At 46.2% G+C, this 22,863-nt stretch overlaps 1 protein-coding gene across 2 annotated transcripts in view; it reads left to right on the forward strand.

Annotated features, from left to right (window-relative positions):
• The window catches only part of GRK3 (G protein-coupled receptor kinase 3), a 58,651-nt gene extending 36,155 nt beyond the window's left edge, over nucleotides 1-22,496 (forward strand). For both annotated transcript variants that reach the window (XM_082293246.1, XM_082293247.1), the window contains 13 exons: nucleotides 1,202-1,301; nucleotides 6,641-6,719; nucleotides 7,147-7,277; nucleotides 8,027-8,121; nucleotides 8,951-9,058; nucleotides 11,091-11,157; nucleotides 11,352-11,452; nucleotides 12,783-12,849; nucleotides 13,300-13,395; nucleotides 15,576-15,738; nucleotides 16,481-16,617; nucleotides 17,569-17,682; nucleotides 18,191-22,496. In XM_082293246.1, the coding sequence (XP_082149372.1) occupies nucleotides 1,202-1,301; nucleotides 6,641-6,719; nucleotides 7,147-7,277; nucleotides 8,027-8,121; nucleotides 8,951-9,058; nucleotides 11,091-11,157; nucleotides 11,352-11,452; nucleotides 12,783-12,849; nucleotides 13,300-13,395; nucleotides 15,576-15,738; nucleotides 16,481-16,617; nucleotides 17,569-17,682; nucleotides 18,191-18,352 (1,420 nt within the window). In that variant the 3' untranslated portion in view covers nucleotides 18,353-22,496. The remainder of the gene's footprint in view (nucleotides 1-1,201; nucleotides 1,302-6,640; nucleotides 6,720-7,146; nucleotides 7,278-8,026; nucleotides 8,122-8,950; nucleotides 9,059-11,090; nucleotides 11,158-11,351; nucleotides 11,453-12,782; nucleotides 12,850-13,299; nucleotides 13,396-15,575; nucleotides 15,739-16,480; nucleotides 16,618-17,568; nucleotides 17,683-18,190) is intronic.
• Nucleotides 22,497-22,863: the final 367 nt, after the last annotated feature.

Raw genomic sequence — 22,863 nt, forward strand, 5'->3', positions numbered from 1 at the left:
GAAGCAGGATGCAGCCTGCATTCCAGGGAGAGGGACAACAGGACAGTGACAGACTCGATTTGGGACAGGTGCCCAGAGAAGCTGTGGCTGCCCCATCCCTGCAAGTGTCCAAGGTTGGACAGGGTTTGGAGCAACCTGGGCTGGTGGAAGGTGTCCCTGCCCATGGCAGGGGGTGGCACTGGATGAATTTAAGGTCCCTTCCCACTCAAGCCATTCTGTGATTTCCATGGGCCTTGAACATCCCCAGTCCCTCTCTCCGGTCAGGGCAGAGCAGGGCAGAATCAGAGGTTATTTTTACTCACCCTTCACAGACTCCTCAGCAAGAACACATGAATAATATTCCCAGTCTGGAAACTTAAAATTCACCCTCACTCCCCCACTCCCAACACGCTGATGTCAGGAATGACGTGGCTGTTTTCGGGAGCTGGAGCCAAGGTGAAGCCCTGGGGCTGGCTGAGGCTGGCACAGTGAGGCAGATGGGCATTGAAGCACTGCTGTAATGTGGCATCTTCCTAAAAATCCACGGCTGCCCATGTCTAGGAGCCTTCTGTGGAGGAGCACAAGTGTCCTTCTCACTGATATCTATTAATGAACTCACCCAACGTCTTGGAAAAATACCCAGCCTGTATCATATCCTCCTGTGGTTGGTGGTTGTTAGGGTAACATCCTTTGTGAGCAAAATTGTATTAATTTGTGTAGCACAGATGGTAGAAGACTAAAAAAGCTTTCTTGTGTGTATCTGACCTTTTTCTGAGTAGAAAGAAAATTAAGGGGGAAAAAAAAAATATATATATATATATAAAACTGTGTGTGTTCGAGAAGATATTGCTTTCCTGGTAGAGTTGAAACTGTTGGAATTAAATGGAACCATAACAGAATTTCTGTTATTTAATTCCTATGGCAGATCCTTGCTTGTAGGTATGAGAAAATGAATATATGTTGTGTAATTCCTATCTCACTGTGATAGCTTGGACATGGAATTATTTGTTAAAGCACTTTTCTCTGTTAGGAGGCTTCTGCTGGAAATGTATTAATTCTGGGAGGTTTTGGAGGTTTCATGCTTAGCCTGAAATGATGTTTTTAGTCCTGGGTTTAAGCTTGCTTACAGGATCCTGTAAATGTGCATGGCCTGGCTGCCAGTGAGTAGTACTGGTAGAGGAGGTTTTTGTGCTTTTTCTGAATTGTTGTCTTTTTTTCTCAGGTATGCAATGAAATGTTTAGATAAGAAGAGAATTAAGATGAAGCAAGGAGAAACATTAGCCTTAAATGAAAGAATTATGCTGTCTCTTGTCAGTACAGGAGTAAGTATCACTATTTGTTATTCTTTCTTCCTTCTGTGTAATGGAAAAGCTGTTACATGTAATGCATATTCCATCAATTCCATTGTGTGCCATGTAAAATTAACCCCCACTGGAGCCTCCCCCTGATCCTTGCAATGTGTCTGAAATGAGAAGGGAAAACCAAACTTGCTTGATCAGTTTGGTTCCTGCAGAATGAGCATCTTTGCTGCAGAGGCTTGAGGGGGTGCCTGTTTCTCAGGTAATTCATCCTCCTCCCCTCCTGACTTTTTAAATATCCTTTTTTTAACTATTTCTGTTTGAAACGTTTCCAAAACACGATTCTGTCTTTTAAAAAAGATTCCTTTTTTGCTCTAGTTACATAGTGCTTTAGTAGGATCTAAAGTGCTGCTGCAGAGAAAACTCCAGTTCATCCTCTCTTTCCTCTTACTCTGATACCCACTTTTTGGTTTTTATGTACTTCAGCTGAGTCAAGGTGTACCAAGCTGCTCTGCTTATCTAGTCTGCTTATAAATTGCATTAAAATTGGATTAATTCAAATCGAGTACAAGTTGAAACCATCACTGATGTGTGCAAAAAGCCAACACCTGCCTGGCATTGGCTGCCCAGCCCTGGGGCCACTGGGTGGTGGCTGGGGTGTGTTGGGCTCAGAGAAATTCCAGGCAGGATTGGAGGTGGCTCTGCCCTCGTTGCAGTGACACCGTGGTTACCACGGCTACGGGTGATGCTGGCAGGAAGGTTCACTTCCCTCACCTTGTGGTGCATGAATTAAACGCTCAGTGTGGGAACACAGCCCCCGTTCCCAGCAGACACGGGAGGAATGAGGAGGAATCGTGAGTGGTTTCGTTCCAGGCTTGTACAAGAGCTGTGCAAAGAGCAGAATTCCCTGCAGTGGCAGAGAGCAAACAGTGGGATTTCTTCTCATGGACCAGGGGTGTGTCCCCAGAGATCAGAGGATTTTTTCTGTGGGACAGACCTTGAAGATCCTCGAGTCCAGGCATTATGCCAGCCTGGCCACTGAGCCAAAGCTCCAGGGAGACCTTAGAGCCCCTTCCAGTGCCAAAAGGGGCTCCAGGAGAGCTGGAGAGGGACTTTGGACAAGGGGGAATGGCTTCCCACTGCCAGAGGGCAGGATGAGATGGGATATTAGGAAGGAATTCTTCCCAGTGAGAGTGGGGAGGCCCTGGCACAGGGTGCCCAGAGAAGCTGTGGCTGCCCCTGGAAGTATCCAAGGCCAGGTTAGACGGGGCTTGGAGCAATCTGGGCTAGTGGAAGGTGTCCCTGCCTTGTGGGGGTGGAACTGAATGAGCTTTAAGGTCCCTTCCAACCCCAAACCATTCTGGGATCTGTGATTTATCCGTTCAGACTTTTTAATCAAGTTACCTGTTTTCACCAGAGATAAGTTGTGGCTTGTCCGTGTGTGTCAGGATTCCTGAAAACCAGTGGGGAGTAGGTCTGTAGCAGAGACTAGACAAGAAATTGAGGCAAATGAGTAATAATTGTCCCATTAACTTCAATTTGTGATTCTGTGGCTCCAGCACTGAATGTGAATTTGCATGTCTAGAGATTCAAAGAGAAAATAGTTCAGGAGCTGCTGGTGGAGGCAGTTTTCTCACAGGCCAGCACACAGTGGGGCTTTGAGCAGGGGGAGCAGCAGGAGGAACCATTTATTTCTTTCATTAAGGATTGTCAGCTCGTTAGAGTGACATTTCTTTCAGATTCTCAGGAATTTGAAAGACTTTGAAGAGAGGTTTTGTACAAAGTACTGCTCATTCAGGTCAGGTACACCTGGATAGCAGAGGCTGGAGCACTTGGAATATGCAGGATGAGATAGGTTTGAAAGTGGTGGAATAAGAGAATTCCTTCAATCCCTGAATAGAAGCTGGGGGGCTGGAGTGGCACGTGCTGTGCCCAGGGACAGGAGTTCTGCACTGCCCAGAGCAGAATGGAACTGGGAAGTTCATCACAGTACAATTAGTCACTTAACTGGGAATCCAGATGTCTCTGCAAATAACAGCTGTGCAGATGACACAGCTGCTTGTGTAATCAGTTCTGTTAATCCACCTAAAGCTCTGGCATTCCCCAGCACTCCTGGAGCAGGGAGCTCCCATGCTGGAGTCGGTCGTGGCTGCGTGGTGAGAGCAGCTTTCCATGGGTTCAGGAGTACAACGGGCACCTCTGCAGAGCATCTGGAGCCTCTTGGATGGGTCTGGTGGCACCAAACTGGGCTCTGCAGGGCTCAGTCTCCCTTGGTACCTTTGCTGTGTCACTGTGGTGTAATGGGGACAAACTGTCACTGAGCTTTGGGTTTCCTCTTCTGCAAGGCACAGGCCCCGTCTTCCCCTCCCACACAGACCTTCAGGCTGGAAAGGCATTGTGAAATCCTTGGAAGGTCACAGAGTAGGGAAAAGAGTTTACTTTCTTTTAAATATTTAATTTCTGTAGTAGCCAATATTTGCCTAATTTCTGTTCAGAAAACTGGAACATGGAAATCACCAAGGCGGTGATGGACCCTGTGAAACCAGCCAGCCCCAAGGTGCTGTTTGTGGAAGGAAGTGGTTATTCCATGAATCTTTTCCTGAGGGTAGGAGGGGGTCATTCCATCTGTCTGTTGCAAGACCAGGGGCCGTGCAGGGCTTCTCTCTGTTGTGGCTCCCAGTTTTTTCCTTCTGAAAAACCTCAGCACTTCAGCTGCCTTATCCAGATCTTCTTGAGATAATTGACTAATGGCTGGATTCAAGACTCCCTCCAAGGGATGATAAATACAATCACAGAATCCTAGAACATCCTCAGTTATCCCTGCCCAGGACACCCCAGGAGTCCTGCCCACCGTGAGGTGGGTCTGAGATCAGTAATTGGGGTTTTTGGAGCAGAACTGGTACTTGGTTTTCACGTGTTTCAGGCAGGGACTGGCACATCTTTGAGTGATGCCTCAGGGCAGAGCTGCCCTCCAGTTAAAATGGGGCACAGCTGCTCTGTGCTCTGAGCACCTTTGTCCCCTCTTTGCTGTCACTTTGTGCCCCCAAAGCCGAGTGCTTGGCTTTCAGGGAAGAGTCAGAACCAAAGGTTTCCTCCTAGAGCACTTTTTAATGTGCTAATGTCTTTAAAATATCACATTTCTGCATTTTTTTATGGTTGCTCTAATATTTTTTTTCCTTCCACTTGATTTATTGCCACAAACTTGACTTCAGCAGTTCTCTGGACTCAATCCAGGATTGTTTGGATGTAAGGAACTCTTTCCAAACTGGTCTTAATTCACATGTTAATGTCATAATGTTGCTTATTTTCATCAGAGCAGAAACTTGACTGCAATGAAGAATTGCTCTCCTGGGAGATTGGTTTTATTGCTTTATGTGTCCTTTAAAAAAATAACTGTAGGGTGGATTTTAAAAAATTTTTATGCTGTAGAATACTCTTTGCTGTGGTTTTTGTGTCAGGAAAATACTGCAGTACAGTTTTTCTCTCTGTGAGCAGAGAAAAGGGTAATGATGAAATTAGGAATGCTTCCACAAAAATGAGTTATGCATCACATTTACACTTCCAGATAACTTTTTATTTTTCAAATCCATAAAAATAGAGGCAAGCTATGTTCTGGTGTCGAAAAAACCCTTTTATTTGTCTATGTGTGGTGTTTAAATTCTGCCACTAAATCCTTCTGGGTAATTAGATTGCTCTGAAATTTTAGGAGTCCTGCTTGGGGACACTTCTGAATTACCCAGTCGATGCAGGAAATTAAGTTAATAATTCTGCTCAAGCTGCTGTTGTGAAGTTAAGTGGCAGCTGCAATAGTCCCCAGCACAGAGTTCATAACCAGAGGTGGTATCTTGTGTTAGACACCACATCAGGCTCCTTATTTGTAGGGCCATTGGCTTTTCTTCCTGGATGTTGTGCAGGTGTTTCACACCCATCCCTCCCCTCTGCAGGGAGTGTTTGGGGTGAGCAAAACATAAAGTGCAGTTGGGTTGGAGCAGGGCAGGATGTACCCAAGCACTGTGGGGATCCCTGGGCTTACAGTCAGGTCTATAAAGCTTTGTATTTGAGCCTCATGGAAGGATGAAGGGGCTCTGAAGTGTCCCTGTCCCTCCCTTTCCTCTCTCCGGAGCCGGCCCCGCGCTGCCCAAGGCCGCCGTGTTTTGCTGTTTCTAAATTGGGAAGGGAGCGAGTTCCTGTCAGAGATTCCCAGAGCTTTCCCTTGTCCATCCTGCAATGCTGAGCACGTTGGTGGAGTCACGTGAGGCCACGCTCTGCTTCCTGCAGGGTGTCTCCTCTGGGATCGTCTCCCTGCCCCCCTTGGAGCTTTGGGATCAGATGTGGGATGGGGCAGCACAGCCATTCCTGGAGGGTTCACTGCAGACTCACCACACAGCCCTGGTTTTGTACCACAGCCTTCCATGGAAGGTGTCCCTGCCCATCTGGAGCAAGATGGGCTTTAAAGTCCCTCCCAACCCAAAGCATTCCATGATTCCATCCCATATGGCTTTGGAGAAGTTGATGAAGTGATAGCCAGCCCCAAGAGCCTCCTGGCTTGTATCAGCAATAGTGTGGCCAGCAGGACCAAAGCAGTTCCATTCTTCCTGGAAAGGGTTCTCCAGCCCTGGCACAGCTGCCCAGAGCCGTGGTGGAGTCACATCCCAGGAAGGATTTAACAGATGTGTGGATGTGGCACTTGGGGACATGGGTTAGTGGTGGCCTTGGCAGTGCTGGGGGATGGACTCGATGATCTCAGAGGGCTTTTCCAACCTCAGCAATTCCATAATTATGAATTAGCCCTTGCATCCAGCACAGGCCCAGTGCAGAGGAAGATCTGCCAGCTGCTGCCGTGGAGTTTTGAATGTGTGTACTGGAGGTACCAGGACACTGGGAATAAAGATGTGTTTTTCAATGGAATTTTTTATGGCTGCTTGTCTTAAACATGGGGTGAATTGAGGTTCCAGGTGCATCTGGAGGTGGGGTGTAACCCATCCCTGCCCTGGCTGCTCTGCTCTGACCTCCTAAAGCTGCTCCCACCCACCTCGTGTTGTGGGTTTTACACCATCTGGACGTTGCTGTTGCTGCTTCCTGGCCATTGTAACACCCCAGAATCCCAACTTCCTGCCTGGTGTGTTCACATTCCTTCAATCCTCTGTTGGAAATGCTGCTGGGAGCCAAACACCTTCCCTGTCACCTGGGCAGGGCCCTCCCAGGGGGACAGGGGTTACCAGCATAGCTGCATTTCAGGAGTGAGGATAGAACTTGGGAATACTGGCAAATAGCACAGGAAAAATACCAGATGTATTTTTAGCTTTCCTAAGTCACACTTTGCTCATTGCCTGAGGTGAAACCTCTTTGCTCTTCCCTTGCAGGACTGCCCTTTTATAGTCTGTATGACCTATGCCTTCCACACCCCTGACAAGCTCTGCTTCATTCTGGACCTCATGAATGGTAAGCAAAACTTGTGCAGATGATGATGATGATGATGATGATGTTACAGGAATTTTGGCAGGAGGATTGTTGAGATGGTTGGTCCCTCAAGCCTGGGCTGCTCTATGAGCTGATTTATTCAGCTCTCACAAACCAATGTGTGGTACAGCCTTTTGCTTGGGTGGAAGTCCTCTGCTGGATTAGTCACTGAATGCAAATGTTTATGAAATAAATGCATTTTAAAATGGAGTTTCAGACTGATGAAATCTCTGTATGAACTTTCTCAGCTATTTTGTCACCAGACAGACTTGCAGAGGGTGGGGCTGTGTGCTCCACAGGTGATAAGAACCTACAGAAGCTGTGCTGTTCCCCCACAGTGTCACCCTGTCTGCCTGCAGGGTAAGATTTTACTGTGCATTTAGTTACATTTCAATTCTTCTCGTTTCAGGAGGAGATTTGCACTACCACCTCTCCCAGCACGGAGTGTTTTCTGAAAAAGAGATGAGGTTTTATGCTACTGAAATCATCCTGGGGCTAGAGCACATGCACAATCGCTTCGTGGTGTACAGAGACCTGAAGGTAATGGTTGGTGGGTGCCTGCATCCACACAGGCCCGTGGATAACTTCATGGATTACCTTATCTGAAACCTTTCCTTGGCAGGATTATTTCTTTATCTGCCTGGTTTTCGTAATAAGGTTTCAAAGTCGTTCTAATCTGTGCCATTATCCAATTTAACTAGCCTGGGAGAGGCTTCCTGGGGGTCACAGTAAATCCTGTGCAGTGTTACTTATCTCCCTGATGGGAATAATTTAGAGGATCTACTGTGTTTCTGGGAGCCCTGAAAGAGGCCTCTGTGTGTGTGGTGGGGGACAACAGCAGGGGAGTTGCTGGGGGGTGTGACAGCTGGGAAGTTGAGGACAGGTCCCAGAGAAGGGTCCCTGAACCAAGTGACAGCCCAAGGGGATTAAAGTCTACCCAGAGACTGAGAATAAAAGGTGTGAGAGCCACACACAGACCCTGCTGTGAAGAAACCAAAAGCAGCTTGAGGCCAGAATGGATTATTCATTTATTACCTGCTTTGTGTTTCAAACCCTGCCTGGTTGTTCTCTTCTGGTGTTCAGTCTTTCATAACCTGTGGAGTTGATGGTAGTGCTCTGTGAGAATGTAGATTTTTATCTGGAAAGTGCCTGGTCTAGTGATGTTAAATAAAAAAAGGGCAATTACCAATTACCAGGGAGTATTGATGTTTGAGTTGCTGTGCTGTGAGAGTTTGCACTTGTGTCAGCTGAGGAATACCAAGCTCTCACCTCCCTGTGTTGGTTTCCAGCCTGCAAATATCCTGCTGGATGAACATGGGCACGTGAGGATATCAGACCTTGGACTGGCTTGTGACTTTTCCAAAAAGAAGCCACATGCCAGTGTGTAAGTATTATATCTGGGAGCTCTGCTGCACATACAGGTAGTGCTAAGTACATCCTGAATTTGTCTTTATAATTTAACTTTGCTTGAAGGGGAGGAGTGACACTTGTGTGGTCCAGGCTTGCTGAGCTGGAGGCTCTAATGAGGTTTTTCGGACTCCTCTCCCTGTTTTCCTACACAGTTGTAGCAGCTGATGTGTAGGCATGGCTGGGAGATGACACATTATTTTGGGATGATTCACTGCTCAGAGAAGAACCCGACTGAGTTAAAGTACCAGATTGCTTTAATTGTCCCAACCTGGTAATTAAATATTCCCAAACTGACTAAAATCCTGGATTTATTGTGCCTTTGTCTTTCTGGATCTTCTTGGAACTGGAGGCAAGTGATGTTCCTTTCTGCCACTTACCATCAGGATTTAACTAGGACCTGAATTCCCAGAGTTGTGTGTGGATTTACATCTTACCTGGCACATTTTATTCTGAAGTCCTCAATTGCCGTGATTTAGTCTCAGAATTTATGCAAAAAGGGAAACTCCAGCCTGTCACACCTTAAAAGATTTGCAATTCAGTAGCTTCTTGAAAAAAGTCCATATGTTTTGAGTATGTCAAGGGTAAAAGCAATACCTGGTGGCTGCTTCTAGTGGTGCCCAGGGCTGAGCTCAGGAGTGTCCTGTGCTCACCCAGGTGACACATGAAACCCATTGGAAGCAAAATAAAATCGTTAAAATGAATTCTTTCCAAACTGGGCTGTCTTACTGAGAGAACATTGAATAATTTTGTTTCCAGTGATAGTGTTGGATGTAATTAATGTTCTGTGCTGTTGTGCTCTGCAGAGGAACCCACGGGTACATGGCCCCCGAGGTGCTGCAGAAGGGCACGGCCTACGACAGCAGTGCCGACTGGTTCTCCCTGGGCTGCATGCTCTTCAAGCTGCTGAGGGGGTGAGTGGGGCTCCTGCCTTGCCTTTGGGAGCCTGGGGGCCTCTGTGGGCATCCCTTGGAATATCAGGACATCATGTGTCACAGGTTGTCTGAAATGATCCCTCAGGGCTGACCCACATCCTCATGTGAGACAAAACCAGGCTATTCCTTCCAAACCAAACCCAAGCCCTGCTCCCTGTAGTGGCTACACATGTGGGACATGAGGAAGGCAGGTCCTCTGTGTGCTCTTTGAACTGCTGCTGACAGCAGTTTACTCCTCTCTTGGCAGCTGGTAGTGTTTTAAATGCTGGGATGTTATTCCTTGGAGTGCACGAAGCAGCCCTGTTAAATCGTGGGCTTCATGTTAAGCTGAGATGTGGTGTGGTGGAGAAGCTCTTGGCTGCACTGGTCCCTTGTTGTGTGCTACTCAGCCTTCCCTCCTGCAGGGTTTGGGGCAGGTACAAAGTGTGGATCCTTCCATTTGCTGACTCTGGCCTGTTACCTTATCAGTGTCCAAAGGTCCACGGTAATTACAGCTTTGTCAGCAATTACCTTCTCATTAAACTTACGTGTCTAGAATTGATTAATACCATGGGATTTATTTGAGCAGTCAACAAGCACTGATGGGCAACTGCTTGTTGAAAATGGCATCCTCGATGTTAATGGCAAACCAGAAGAATCTGAGGCTTTTCACAGTGCTTCTCTGCAAAGATTGATCATTAGGTCATCCTGTGTCCTCACACATAATTAATTATAAGCTTTTATCTCCATCCAGACACTGTACAAAGGAAGGTTAGTGCGTGACTTGTGAATTGAACTGCAGAGCTGTATCAGTTTAACAGTAATTGTGCACAAAAAGGGCTATGTAAGGGTGCAAATAGAGAAAGAAGTGTTTAAATTGCTGGTCTTTGGGCTGTGATTCTCCCTGGCAGAGATGTTCAGGGTGGTATCAGTGCTCAGCCAGAAGCCAGAGCATTATTCACGGTGAACTCCTGGTTCCTCATCTGTTCTGAAGCCAATTAAACACATCCCAAAACAAGGGCTGGGCACATGGTGCCATTTCTTGGTGTTTGGTAAATTTAGTCTGGCAAAGAATCTGCCCATAAGTTTCCAGTGAATCATTTTCTTCCCTGATCTACTCAGAGCCTCCTTGTCAGAGTACATGAGGCTGTGTGGGAACCATTTACCTGTCATGCTAAAAAGAGAAATATTGAAGTCCTGGTCTGTCCATTGCATCCATCAATCAGAACATTTTTGAGGATAAAAGGAAAATAACTTGGGAGTAGCAGGTCTCCAGTTGAAACATGCTGGTACACTCAGCCATGTGGCAAGGCAGAATGCTTTAGAATAGCTAATTAATGGAATTGATAAGTGAGTAACATTTTGATTTCAAAAAAATAATCATCCCCTCAAGGTTTTGAAGAAAAGAAGCAGGGAATATGTCCTAAATGTAATTAAAATATCTCTTACTACAATGCTGCTTCTTTCTTTCATGAAGGACTGTGTGATAAATCTCTAATGTGCCACAGTCTTCCATAGCTTAGAGGAAAATTCAAACTCAAACCAGAATTATAAAGCAGGAAAGGGATAAAGCTGATAATTTACTAGATACCATCAGATATCTTCCCAGTGCCTGATGCTGTGGGATCTGTGATTACCTTCTCTCTTATCTCCTTACTCTCCATGAAGGGAATGATGAGTTCAGTGGGTCATGCTCAGCTTCCCTATAGAAATCCATGGATTTAAATCCCTGTGGGTGATGGCTGTTTGGGGTTCCCTTGTTAGTTGAGAACTGTTCAGGTTTTTGGGAGACAGATGTAATTGGTGAGGCGTTTGAAACACATCTTTAAGGCCAGATCACTGTTTAAGAATTACCCAGCTTTTTTGCTCACCTTCCTGTGGATCAGATTGTTCTGCAGGACAGGATTGATGAGGGGGAAGGATGGAACTAACAAGATGCTCCACTCTTTCCTGGCATTGCCACAGCTGAACTACCCCGATATGCTGTGGCTTTACATTTATTAGTGTTTTGTTTTTTTTCTTCTTTCCACAGGCACAGCCCTTTCAGGCAGCACAAAACCAAAGATAAGCACGAGATCGACCGGATGACGCTCACCGTGGTAAGGCCTGGCCTCAGTGACATCCCCGTGTTCCCCCAGCTCCCATTGCCCCTCAAACTAAAACTGCACCCCCTGCTCTCCCAGAGACCTGTATCTGCACATGGCAGAGCAGTTAACAAACACCATCAGAGACAAGAAAGCAGAACACACCACTTCCATCCTGGAATATCTCTTTGTACTTCCTTTCTCCACAGAATGTGGAGCTCCCGGATTCCTTTTCTCCCGAGCTGAAGTCCCTTCTGGAAGGGCTCCTGCAGCGGGATGTGAGCAAGAGGCTTGGATGCCAAGGAAGAAGGTAGGTGTTGTCTTCTCCTTGGACCTCTGCCTTGAAAAATTTCCACTTCTCTGTCAATGAGTGAACTCGTTTCAAGTGAAAATCTGCTTCCTGTTGTGCGGATTTTAATTTTGGAAAGAGAACATGAAAAAGTGCTGCTGCATGGAATTACATTTCAGCTTCCTTTGGTTTGGACATGTTTTTTGGACAATTTCTGTCCTTAAAGCCTTCCCCTGAGATCCCTGCAGTCATGCTTGCATTGGGTGGTGTTCCTCCTTCTCATCCCTCGGTTGTTTTTCTGGTTTTGCCTGATCTGTTTTGGCATGAGATCATATGACTTGACTCAGACATACTGATAGGGAAAAATTTATTGCTTTTATTGTATCTGTAATGATAGGAGCATATTACATACAAAAAAAGCCCCCAACCCAATCCCAAAACCACCCAGCAAAAAGCTGTGAATATTGCTGGTGTTGCCTGTGTCACTTCATTATTCTAAGGAAAAGAGCTTTTGTTTTGTTTCTTGACTACAAAACACTCCTTGCTCCTGCCAAGCTCACCTTGCTTGTAGCTGTTCATGAAATTGTTATCTCCTGCTTCAAAATCCAGTGTGAGACTGGGAGAGAAAAGGAGGGGAGTAAACAACTGTTGGGAAACCATTGGGGTGTGTGATAACAGATAATGGTCACACCTGAGCCTGGGGCTGGCTCTAATTCCAGTGGGAGATTTTGTCTTGGAGCACTCTTTGATAACGACCCGAGATTGCTTTTCCCTGGGGCCTAACAAGAGTAGTTGATTATTTTCCCATAGAATTTGTGTAATGTGAAATGGTGTGGAGCAATGTGGTTATTAACAGGTAGTGATTGGGATCCGCCAAAGGATCCGTGCTTGAGATCTGACCCAGAGCAGTGTTTGGGGCCTGACACAGATCCATGTTTGGGATCTGACACAGAGCAGTATTGGGATTACCCAGATCCATGTTTGGGATCTGACACAGAGCAGTATTGGGATCTTACCCAGATCCTTGTTTGGGATCTGACACAGAGCAGTGTTTGGGATTGACACAGATCAGTGTTGGGATCTGACAACAGAGGAACACTGTTTGCTGTTGGAAATGATGGAGTGCCATCAGGAGTTGTTGCCTGCCAGCCCTAGAGCACTATTCCAAGTGTTTCCACATGAAAATCTTCTCTCCTGTTGCTTACTGAAGAATTCTTATGTTTTTCTTACAAAAAAAGCGTTTCCCCGATACTCTCAAGTGATAGAAATGTGACCTTTGAAGGCTTTGTGTTTCTTGAATCCACTTGAAAAGCCCCTCCCTTTGTTGACTTCAGTCACTTCTGTTTTGCAGCGCACAAGAAGTAAAGGAACATCCTTTCTTCAAAGGCATTGATTGGCAGCAAGTCTATTTACAGAAGGTAAAGCATGAAGACAGTAATTTTGGCTTACTTGCTAAAGCAGTGAAAGGAAAATAAACCCAAACAGGTACTGAGCAGAATACTCGAGGGTCGCAGTGCCCAGCACATTGCTCGCTCACACAAATACAGGGAGGGTTGTTGATGAATATTCATTACTACAGATCTTCCTGCTTGTTAGGGGTGAGTTGTTACATTTCTGGGGTCAAGTGACTTCATGGTTTCCTTTCCTTTGCTGTCTCTGAACTGGGGAGTTTTATCCCCAAATTTTTGAAGGAGCTTTAATTAAAAGAAGTGGCAACGACTTTGCACTGAAGTTTAATTCCAAGGGGGACACGCTGGCACGGTCGAGTGTAATCTGTGCAAAAAAATCAAAAGGCTGTGCATAACTACAGAATGGAGTTAAATAATGCCCATTAATTTGTCTTTAATGATGCTGCTTTTAATTTCTAGTACCCTCCCCCCCTGATTCCTCCCCGGGGAGAAGTCAATGCAGCAGATGCCTTTGATATTGGCTCGTTTGATGAAGAGGACACTAAAGGCATTAAGGTACCCAGCTCTCAGTGGTGGAGGGTGGCACTGGGACTGCTGTGCTTGGCTTTCCGTGTGTGTGTGGCATTCCTTTGCTTCAGGGCTCTGGATGTGCAAGGAATTCCTTCAGGCTGGGAAATTCAGTCTGTGCTGGTACCTTGGGCTGGTTCCCAAGTCCTCATGGTTTTAGATTAACTGAAGTCTACTTTTCTTACCAAAAGTTTTATGGGATAAAGGAAATGTTTCAAATGGTCAGGAAGCAATTGGGGAAGCTTCAGATTTTTTAGAGTACCTTATGGTTTGTGTCTTTAAAAGCTGTGATTTATTTCTGGTGGCTTGGAGAAATGGAGCTAAACATTATTTTAACAGTTGAGTGGTCAGAGAGTGGTGGGGAAAGCTCTTAAAAATGACAAACTATGTTGATAGTAACAATGTCATAAGTTAAAAAAATGGTAAAAGAGATTTTCAGGTTCTGGTATTATCCAAAATGTAATGAGAATAATATAAATGATAAAAAAAGAGAAGTTAAAGCTGCTGGCCCCTTTGGGACTCACACGAAGGGGTGACCCCACTGTGAATTCCTCCACTCTCTGAAGTTTCCCTGGGACTTTGGACAGCAGGGCTTGGGGTCAGTGCTCTTCATTGTTTTCATCCCCCATTTCTGCAGTAGATCAGACCTTGTTATTGTTATTACAGAAGTGAGTCAGGAGGGAAACTAATTGTTCTAAACTTTATAAGCAAAAAGCCCCATTAAGTACTCGCTGAGCCTAAAAAGGAGCTCGTCTGTCAGTGTCACCGGCTGTGGTGACAGAAGCTGGCACAGAAAAGTGCACAGAGCCCAGGATGTTCTTTATCCCAGAAAATTCCACATTTTCAGCATCAATGTTAGCCTGGCAGGATTCCAGCCTCCTGTAATTCTGGAATGCCAGAATTCAGAGGAACATTTTTTTGCAAGGAGGAACCGGGCGGTCTTTTTATTTATTGAGGGGATCAGATATTCTCAATGAGATGATCTAGTGAGAAATCCTTGTCACTTCATGTGAATTATCATCAGGTCAGTGCTGTGTCATCTCCAGTGTGAACTCAGAATCCCACAGCTCAGGCTGCCTATGGGATAAATTTACCCCTGGGGGTGAATCAGGGAGGGATAGCACAGCCTCCCCGGGTGTCACAGGCGTCCAGAGGGGACGGGATGGTTCCTGCCTGAGTCAGCTGCCAGCGAGGTGCCAGGAGCCCTCTCTGTTCAAGTTAGAACACCTTGCTCTCCTCCCTGCCCCCTGGGATTATATTTATCCTGCAGAATGTCCTGTGGCCCCGAGTAGAGCACGTGAGCTTTGGGGTTACGGGGCGGGGGGAGCCAGCAGGGGATGCCTGGGTCTTTTCCCCCTTCCTTGGGTGCCCCAGGGAGTCCTTGCAATTGCAGAGAGGTCTTCTGGGTGTGTATTTTCCTGCTGGGAAGTGGCCATGGATCTCTGAAAAGGAGGAGAATATCTGTTCCAGGAGTGTCTGGCCTGACTGCAGTAGGGGAATTAAGCCAGTGCTGCTCCTACAGGTGTTGGTGCTGCATGCACGTGGCTTTAAACCCCTCCAGGGATGGGCATTCCACCACTGCCCAGCTCAGTGCTGGACAACCCTTTGGGTGTGGAATTTGTTCCTAATTTTCTTCAGTGCAATTCAGTTTACATTCTCCAAGGATTAGTGGGGAAAAGAATCCTTATAGCAGGGAAATTGAGGTCTGCAGCACATGCTGATGAATTCTGAGGGTTAATTATTAAGGAAATAAAGCCAAGCTGTGGAAGCATGGAAGGCATTGCTGTGGGAAAGGTGTCTTATCAGTTATTCAGGGAATTTTTGTGCTGAGGAAGTTTTGGTGCAACAAAGTTAAGAATGCTGCTGCTTCCATTGGAGTAATTATTGAAATGTGAAGTCTGGAGAGCATTATGGGACAATGCTGAGGATTTTAGAGCTATCCATCCAAACAAGTTTTGAGCAGGTGGCCTGTTCTCTGCACATAAATTAATATCTTTGCTTCAATTAGTGTCTGTGCTTCTCTTGCTTGCATCTGTCTGTTTTGTGAAGGTTTGAGTTCAATCCATCTTGTCAAATAATACTGTTGCATGGGTAACTATTAACTGTTGGGGATAAGAATAGTGAAAGTTATTAAAATGATGGGTTTTTTGTTGTTTTTCTCTTGCAAGTTGCTTGATAGTGACCAGGAGTTATATAAGAACTTCCCTCTGGTAATATCGGAGCGTTGGCAGCAAGAAGTAGCAGAAACTGTTTATGATGCAGTAAATGCAGACACAGATAAAATTGAGGCCAGAAAAAGGGCTAAAAATAAGCAGCTTGGCCACGAGGAAGGTAATCTGTCCTTACACTTCTCTCATCTTTTGCTGCTAGGTAGTAATTCCTGGGTTTGGAGTTCCACAGTCTCCTGTTGCTGTCATTCCTGGGAGTTGTTAGGATTCGTTTGATCACTGTCGTGTTGCTTAAGATGTTTCTTAATGTTTTGAAATGCTGAATGATGACATCAGGCTTTGGAAAGAGATTCATGGAATCACAGAGTCCTGGAATGGTTTGGGTTGGAAAGGACCTTAAAGCCCATCCAGTTCCAACCCCCTGCCATGGGCAGAGACACCTCCCACTAGCCCAGGTTGCTCCAAGTCCTGTCCAACCTGGCCTTGGACACTTCCAGGGATGGGGCAGCCACAACTTCTCTGGGCACCCTGTGCCAGGGCCTCAGCACCTTCCCAGTCTGTGGGATTTGATTTCCTGCCCAGGAGTTGGGAAGGGCCCTAGGAGGTTTTGCACAGCAAACTGCAGCTTGCACGGGGGTGTTGCATCAAACCCCCAAACTTTGGAGAGCAAATGCTTTTAATGAACTCCTCCAGTGAAATACTTCTTTAAGAGCCAAGTCCTGTCCTTGATCCCTGCTCTGCAGCCACAGCAGCTGTGTAGTTAGGGCAGAACTGGGGCTGTGTGTGTGATCTGAACCTGCTGAGGGCACGGCGGGTCCGGGGCTCCGTCCCCTCCTCACAGAGCTCACGCAGAATGCTTTAGGCTGCACCTCCTGTGGCTTTGCTAACGTCTCCTCTTGGTTTAGATTATGCCCTGGGGAAGGACTGTATCATGCATGGATACATGCTCAAGCTGGGGAACCCCTTCCTGACTCAGTGGCAGCGGCGTTACTTTTACCTCTTCCCCAACCGGCTGGAGTGGCGAGGAGAAGGAGAGTCCCGGGTGAGTGAGGGGCCCTGGGGAGCTGTGGTGGAAGGCAGCTGGAAGTGAGACACACCTGGAGTGCCCAGGAGTTCTCCTGGGGAAGGAGTTTTCTCTGAGTTAAAAGCCCAGTGGATTTGAGTAACTTCTCTCGAGTCTCACTGTAGTTAAGGGGTAGCTCACACTGCACAGAGGAGACATAAAGTTGTCTTGAGAAACCTGTTTGCTCTGTTTTGTCGTGTTTTTAAAGGATTTTGGTAGTTGATGGTGTTGTTTTTCATTTAGGACCTCTGGACTATTTATACAAAAAAACACAAACTGGTAAGGTGACAAATGCTATAGCATTTTGTTTCCAAGAAAATGCTATAGTGGCTGTAGTGTAGCCCAGCTGTGCTCATGTGCAGGGCAGATAAATTGTATATTTAAGTTAAGGAAAGGTTTGGAATTTAAGACATTGTGTCCTCTGCAGTCCATAGGGAGAGTTTTCCTGCACACTGCTGTGTATGTTCTCTTTGTCAGTGTTCAGTGCTGAAATATTCCCTTTCAGCTCTTTGAAATAGTAAGATTGGCTTTGGTTTTTGTTTTGTTTTTTTTTTTTTTTTGTAATAAAATAACAGTAATGCTTGAAAAATGTATCAAATTATATGCAGCTCTTGAGGGGAAATAGTGAATATTCTGTTTGCAGACACACCTATTTGTAGATTCTTATTTCGTGCTGTCATTACTGGCTTTTAGAGCTGATATTTCGTTGTCACTATTGAAGCAACCAAGCCCCTTGTAAATCTCTCTTACCTTCCTGTCTATCTTTAGTTGATGACCCAGCCTTCAGAAATAAATGTTTGTGTAATGACTCTTAATGTTCATAACTTAATTCATGTGGGTAGTCCAGGAAAATGAGATAGTGGCTTTATTTGATGGGCAACAGGTGGGTTTTTTTTCAATTAATTCTCTGCTCTTTTCCACATGCTGCAGCAAAATCTGCTGACAATGGAACAAATAGTATCTGTTGAAGAAACACAAATTAAAGATAAGAAATGCATCTTACTGAGAATTAAAGGAGGAAAACAGTTTGTCCTACAGTGTGAGGTAAGACTTGTTTTTTGATAACTTGATCAGATTGTTTTGCATATGATTAACAATTGACAAGTTTTTCAGGTCATCCTGTTGCATGTTAACTAAGGCACTTGGTGAAGCAGAGCTGAAGTGTTTATCACAGTCGAGTTTTGAAAGCAGGAAACCTGCAGCTGTGCCAGTTCCTGTCATGGATTTCAGTGGTATTTGGGCCAAAACGAGTTCAGTTTATTAAATAGCTAAAAGCTCCCAAACTGCTCAAACTCCGTGTGCTCCAAGGGCCTCGTTGGCTCATGTGTCACTGTGGGGAGCTGCTGTGTGGAAGGGGGAAGTGCTCAAGTCCTCAAAACATTGTACCAGCCTTCGTTGGGGTGATGGAGAAGCCAAGGGCTGCGCGTGGGCAATACCCAAGTTGCTCATTCCTTCGGAAAATTAAAATAACTTCCCTAAAGTGCTGTCTGAGCGAGAAGATGCTGTTGGCCGCGTAGGATGAAGTGCCAAACTGCTTCTGTGTCTCTTGCAGAGCGACCCCGAGTTTGTTCAGTGGAAAAAAGAGCTGACAGAGGCTTTCACTGAAGCCCAGAGGTTGCTGCGCCGGGCTCCAAAGTTCCTCAATAAATCCCGCTCCACAGTCGTAGAGCTCTCGAAACCCCCGCTCAGCCACAGGAACAGCAACGGGCTGTAGGAGACACCGACCACGTCCCCACAGGGAGAGCTGCTTGGTGAACCTGCAGAGTGTCCCAGAATCCTTGTGAATGAATGACTTTGTGCAGTCCTGGACGCGGGATGTGCTCGCAAGAGGAGGAATTCGATGTTTACAGCGTGGGATCACGTCAGGACTCTGTCTCCGGAGGCTGTGCAGACTGCAAGGGTGGCGGGGGGGAGACCCTGCCCCTGGAAGTCACCAAGCGGAGAGGCTGCTCCTTGCTCCCACGCGTCCCCACCCCCGGCGGGGCCCGGCCGAGCTCCGTCCCTCTGGAACTACTGATGGAAGGAAGAGGCTTTTCCCTGCCGTGCCCTGGCTCGGCGGCCCTGGGCTGGGGGTGGCACGGGTGCTGCTGGCTGGGTGACGCTCCCGCGGTGGCACCGACGGAGCCGGAGCTGCCGCCTGGCCGTGGTGGGTGCCCCTCACTCTGTCGTGTTGCCGTGTCCTTCCCGACCATTACTGCTGACTCTCTGATAACCTTGCTCCATACTGCTGATGATCAACAGTGTGACTCTGATGCACTTCAAAGTACTGAATTCTAACTGTCCTGTGGTTTAAATGTTATTGCTACTTCATGGGAGCGTTGAACTCGAATTATTCCCTGGGTTTGTTGTACTCACTAATAGTAGCTACCACCGTTTTGCTTCTTCTACGTATATGCAGTACTATAACTGACACAATAGAGTAATAATTTGGTGAAGAGGAATTTATGGTAGCTTCATCTAGTGCTCTGTTGTATAAATTGACTATTTTAGCACAGTTTTTAAAGAGCAGATTCCTTTTGACAAGTTTACAGTGAACATAAAGACAGTTCTTTTCCATTTCAGGTCAACTGCACTTTTTAAAAAATTAAAAAGAAATGATTCAAATCCAGTGCATTGTAGAGCATGTGCTGGGTTCCGGTGTGTGTGGGTACCTCGGTACGTATTCCGGATCACTCCTCAGTCCTGGGACTCGGGATCCTCCTCTGCTGTACACAGGCGTGTTCCCATAGCATAGAAATCCCCAGAAATCCCCAGTTCCCCCTGGAGCCTGGCCCAGGAGGTTCGTGCACATATCACAGCTCGGCTTGGGAAAAGATCTCTCGTTTTCTGTTCTCAAGAGTTCAAACTGCCCACATTGAAACCAGTGTGGGAAAAGTAAGAGTGGAACTGACAGAACGAGCTGATCAAATGCTGGGTTTATGGTAATTCTGCTTGGGGCATCAGGTGTGTTGGGTGGAAGGTCTTGCTGAAGGAAAGGAAAATCCTGAGCTGTCCCACAGCTTCCAGCTGGGACACAGCTTCCAGCCCTGGGTGTTGTGGTGGTTTGTAAGAGAGAGGTCAGGGCTGAACTTAGCTTTTTTTCCAATTCAGTGAACACCTTAGAGAAGGTTTTTCTTCCCAGCTACAGAGGTACAACTCTCCCAGTCCCTGAAGACAGTGGAGCTGTGCCTGTGTAAGTGGGAGCAGAAGTTGTGTGTGGTTTGTCGAGCTTGTGTGGCTGTCAGATCACCACAGAGTTCCTTGGAGAAAAGTAGTAAAAGTGGCTCTATTTGCTTCTACATGGGGGCTGGGTTTGCTGCAGAGCTTGTGCAAACCTTGACTGACCACCTGGGGCTGCACCAAAGGGAAAATGCATTCTGGAAAATACCCCCTGTGAGTCAGTGGTTCCTTTCCATGATTTTGTTTTCCCCCCCGTTTATTTTCCAAATTATTCTGTATAAAGAGTACCAGCCTCTCTGTCATTCCTGTTGAGCATCTCAGCTCCTCTGTAAGGAGCAGTGTCAGAGGTGATTGGTCAAAGGTTGTGTTTGATGATCTTGGAGGTCTTTTCCTACCTAAATGATTCCATGATTCTGTGTGTGGTATTTAACAAGTGTTTGGGATAGAAAATGTCTCATCCCGCTGGCTGTGGTTCAGCTTTCCCTACAATACCATGCAATGCTCGTATTTTCCTCCTTGATTTAGAAAAAATCACCCTCAGATGGTGTAAAAACCTGCTCACAGTTCTTGTGTAAGTTGTTTTTACTTTCTTAGTCCCTGATCAGTTCCATTCTTCTCCTTCAGTTATTTTCCATGGCTGGGTTTCACTCTCACTCCCTGTCAGCAGATTCCGGTGCCAATGTCAGGGAGGGAGGAACAGGTCATCAGCTGGGAAATTGTGCCTCAGACCCAGAGATTTTGTATGAAATGAAGGCTGTGTATTGACTTAGGGTAATACATCTATTTTGGAATGTGATGGAGTTGGGATGGCCCCGGAATACCCTCGTTATCCTGGTCCTTGCTGCCCCATCCCGATGGGAGGGGCGGGAAAAGATTTGGATTTCTTAAGCCAGCTGATTTATTGACAGTTTAAAGTAGCTGTATTTTTTTGACTTGTATCCAACTGTGCAGCTAGGAGAGGAGAGGTTATCACAGGGACTAACTCCTGAACGAAGCTGGGATCCCAGTAAGAAACGAGGGCTCTCTGTGGAAGTGACTGGATGTGCTGGTGTGGAGGGAGAGCTGGAATTGCTCCCTCCAAACCAGAAAAATCTGGGATACTGCCCCAGACTGCTCCTTCCTGCTGTAGGAAGCAGGGTCTCTGAAGTTTTTGTTTTGGACAAAGATTCCTGGTGGTGTTCATTTGCAGGAGGGTCTCTGTGTGTTTAGGAACCCCTCGTTTATTTGGTAATTATGTTGCAAACTCATGAAAGCTGTTAAAGAAACATTTACTGTGGGGTGTTTTTTGTGGGTTTTTTTTTCCAATCCTTCATCCAAGTGTTGGCCATCCACTTCTCCAAGTGTAAAACTTCTTCCTCTTAGTTGTGTTTGAGCTTTTTGTGTTCTTGTCCCTGGTCCAGTAGAGCCTCAGCTGCAGGCTCACGGATTCTTCCCAAAATGCTGCTGTGAGAGAAGCTGGTGTAATGCTGGAGTGGATCCAGCTGGGATTGACATTCCTGGTATGTTCCCCCACCCCCCAGCAGGCTTCAAAAAATCTTGGAACAGGCTAATAATAGCTGGAAGTGTGTCTGGGAAGGGAAGCCTGGCAGGTAGGGAGAGCAGCTCCGGGGATAGACCTGGGCTTAGCCACATTTGAGTTTCCCTCAATTTCTTGGGGCTGTCCTGAGCAGGGCCAGGAGTTGGACTCTGATGATCCTTGTGGGTCAGGATATTCCATGATTCTGTGACTCAGCACCTCCCCTTTGGAAACGCAGCGGGAGTTTTGCCTCTCCCACTTCCATCAAGGGGTGAAAACCCAGAAATTGAATTGTGAGGTTGGGTTTGGCTTTGAGATATGTCAGGTGTTTGCAGCCCGGTGTGGAGGAGGTGGAGACGCTGCTTTGTGCCAAAAAAGGCTTGTTCTGGTTGTGATCCTGCCCGTAGTGGACACTGCTGGTGGCCAGAGGAGCTCTCAGGGTTGATGTTCCCTGAGCAGGACCAGCCCCAGCTCTGGGGTGACTCGGCATCGTCATCCCTCGGGTTTACAGTGAACCAGATCATGAGGAGTGGAATCCCTGGAGCTCTGAGTTGCTCTTTCCCTGGCAGCTGGTCAGCTTTAGGACCAGGTTCCTTGATTCCACGTCCATATTCATGTCCCGTGGCCGTTGGCACGGCGGTGTCACCTCCCAGCACGTGGCAGTGACACGGCTCCTCCGCCTCTGAGGTGTTTGCACCCGAAATATCCCTGGAGGAAGGACTGTTTGAAGTGTACAGTAGACAGTAAATAATTCTAGTTGTGTTGATTAATGAAAGGAATGAGTCAGTTCTACGAATTAAAGAGAAAAAAAAAAATCTGAAAAGCATATTTTGACAAAGCATAGTATTAATTTTAATATTGTAAAAAAAAAAAAAAGGAAGATATCTAAAATATACAGAGAAGATATGTATATCCAAATGTCTGAGGAGTTTCAAGATAATCTACTTTTGTTTCCTGTTGGTTTCTATTCCATGGTGTACATATTGTGTGGATGGAACATTGGCTGTTTTAATACTGTTGTTAAATTGTATTTTTATTTTGTGTTAAACTAATCATCACAGACTCAGCTTTATTTTGTTTATGTAAAGGTTGCTATGCTCTGTAGGTATAAACCCGAGAATTCTATTTTAACAGAAAAAGCATTTTATATTATTTATTAAATACATGTTTCTCCAACTTCTGACATTCCACAGAATTTCTGCTCCGTATGTGTATGGAAGTGGCAGCTCCTTTCAAGCAGGATCAGCCAGCTTTATTCTGTTTTTCATGACAAAGTGGGGATAGATTCCCTGAGGCTGTGCAGCCCTTCTCTCCCAGCACAGGGACTCCAGGCTCTGTCAGGACCATCTCAGGTAGCTCCTGAATGCAAAAACACCTGGGAAGCTCCTGCAAATCCACCCCTCAATGTGGTATTTCCAAATTTCCCCTTTATCCCTCAGCATTCCCAGAGCAAGTGTTTTATTCACAGGAGTCTGTGCTGAGTTAATGAGAACTAATGACCTAATTTGGGGCAAGGAGTCAGCTTGGTGTTTGATCCAGCTCAGCCATCA

Source organism: Coloeus monedula, assembly GCF_965178545.1.
Source record: "Coloeus monedula genome assembly, chromosome: 18".
Lineage (NCBI taxonomy): Eukaryota > Metazoa > Chordata > Aves > Passeriformes > Corvidae > Coloeus > Coloeus monedula.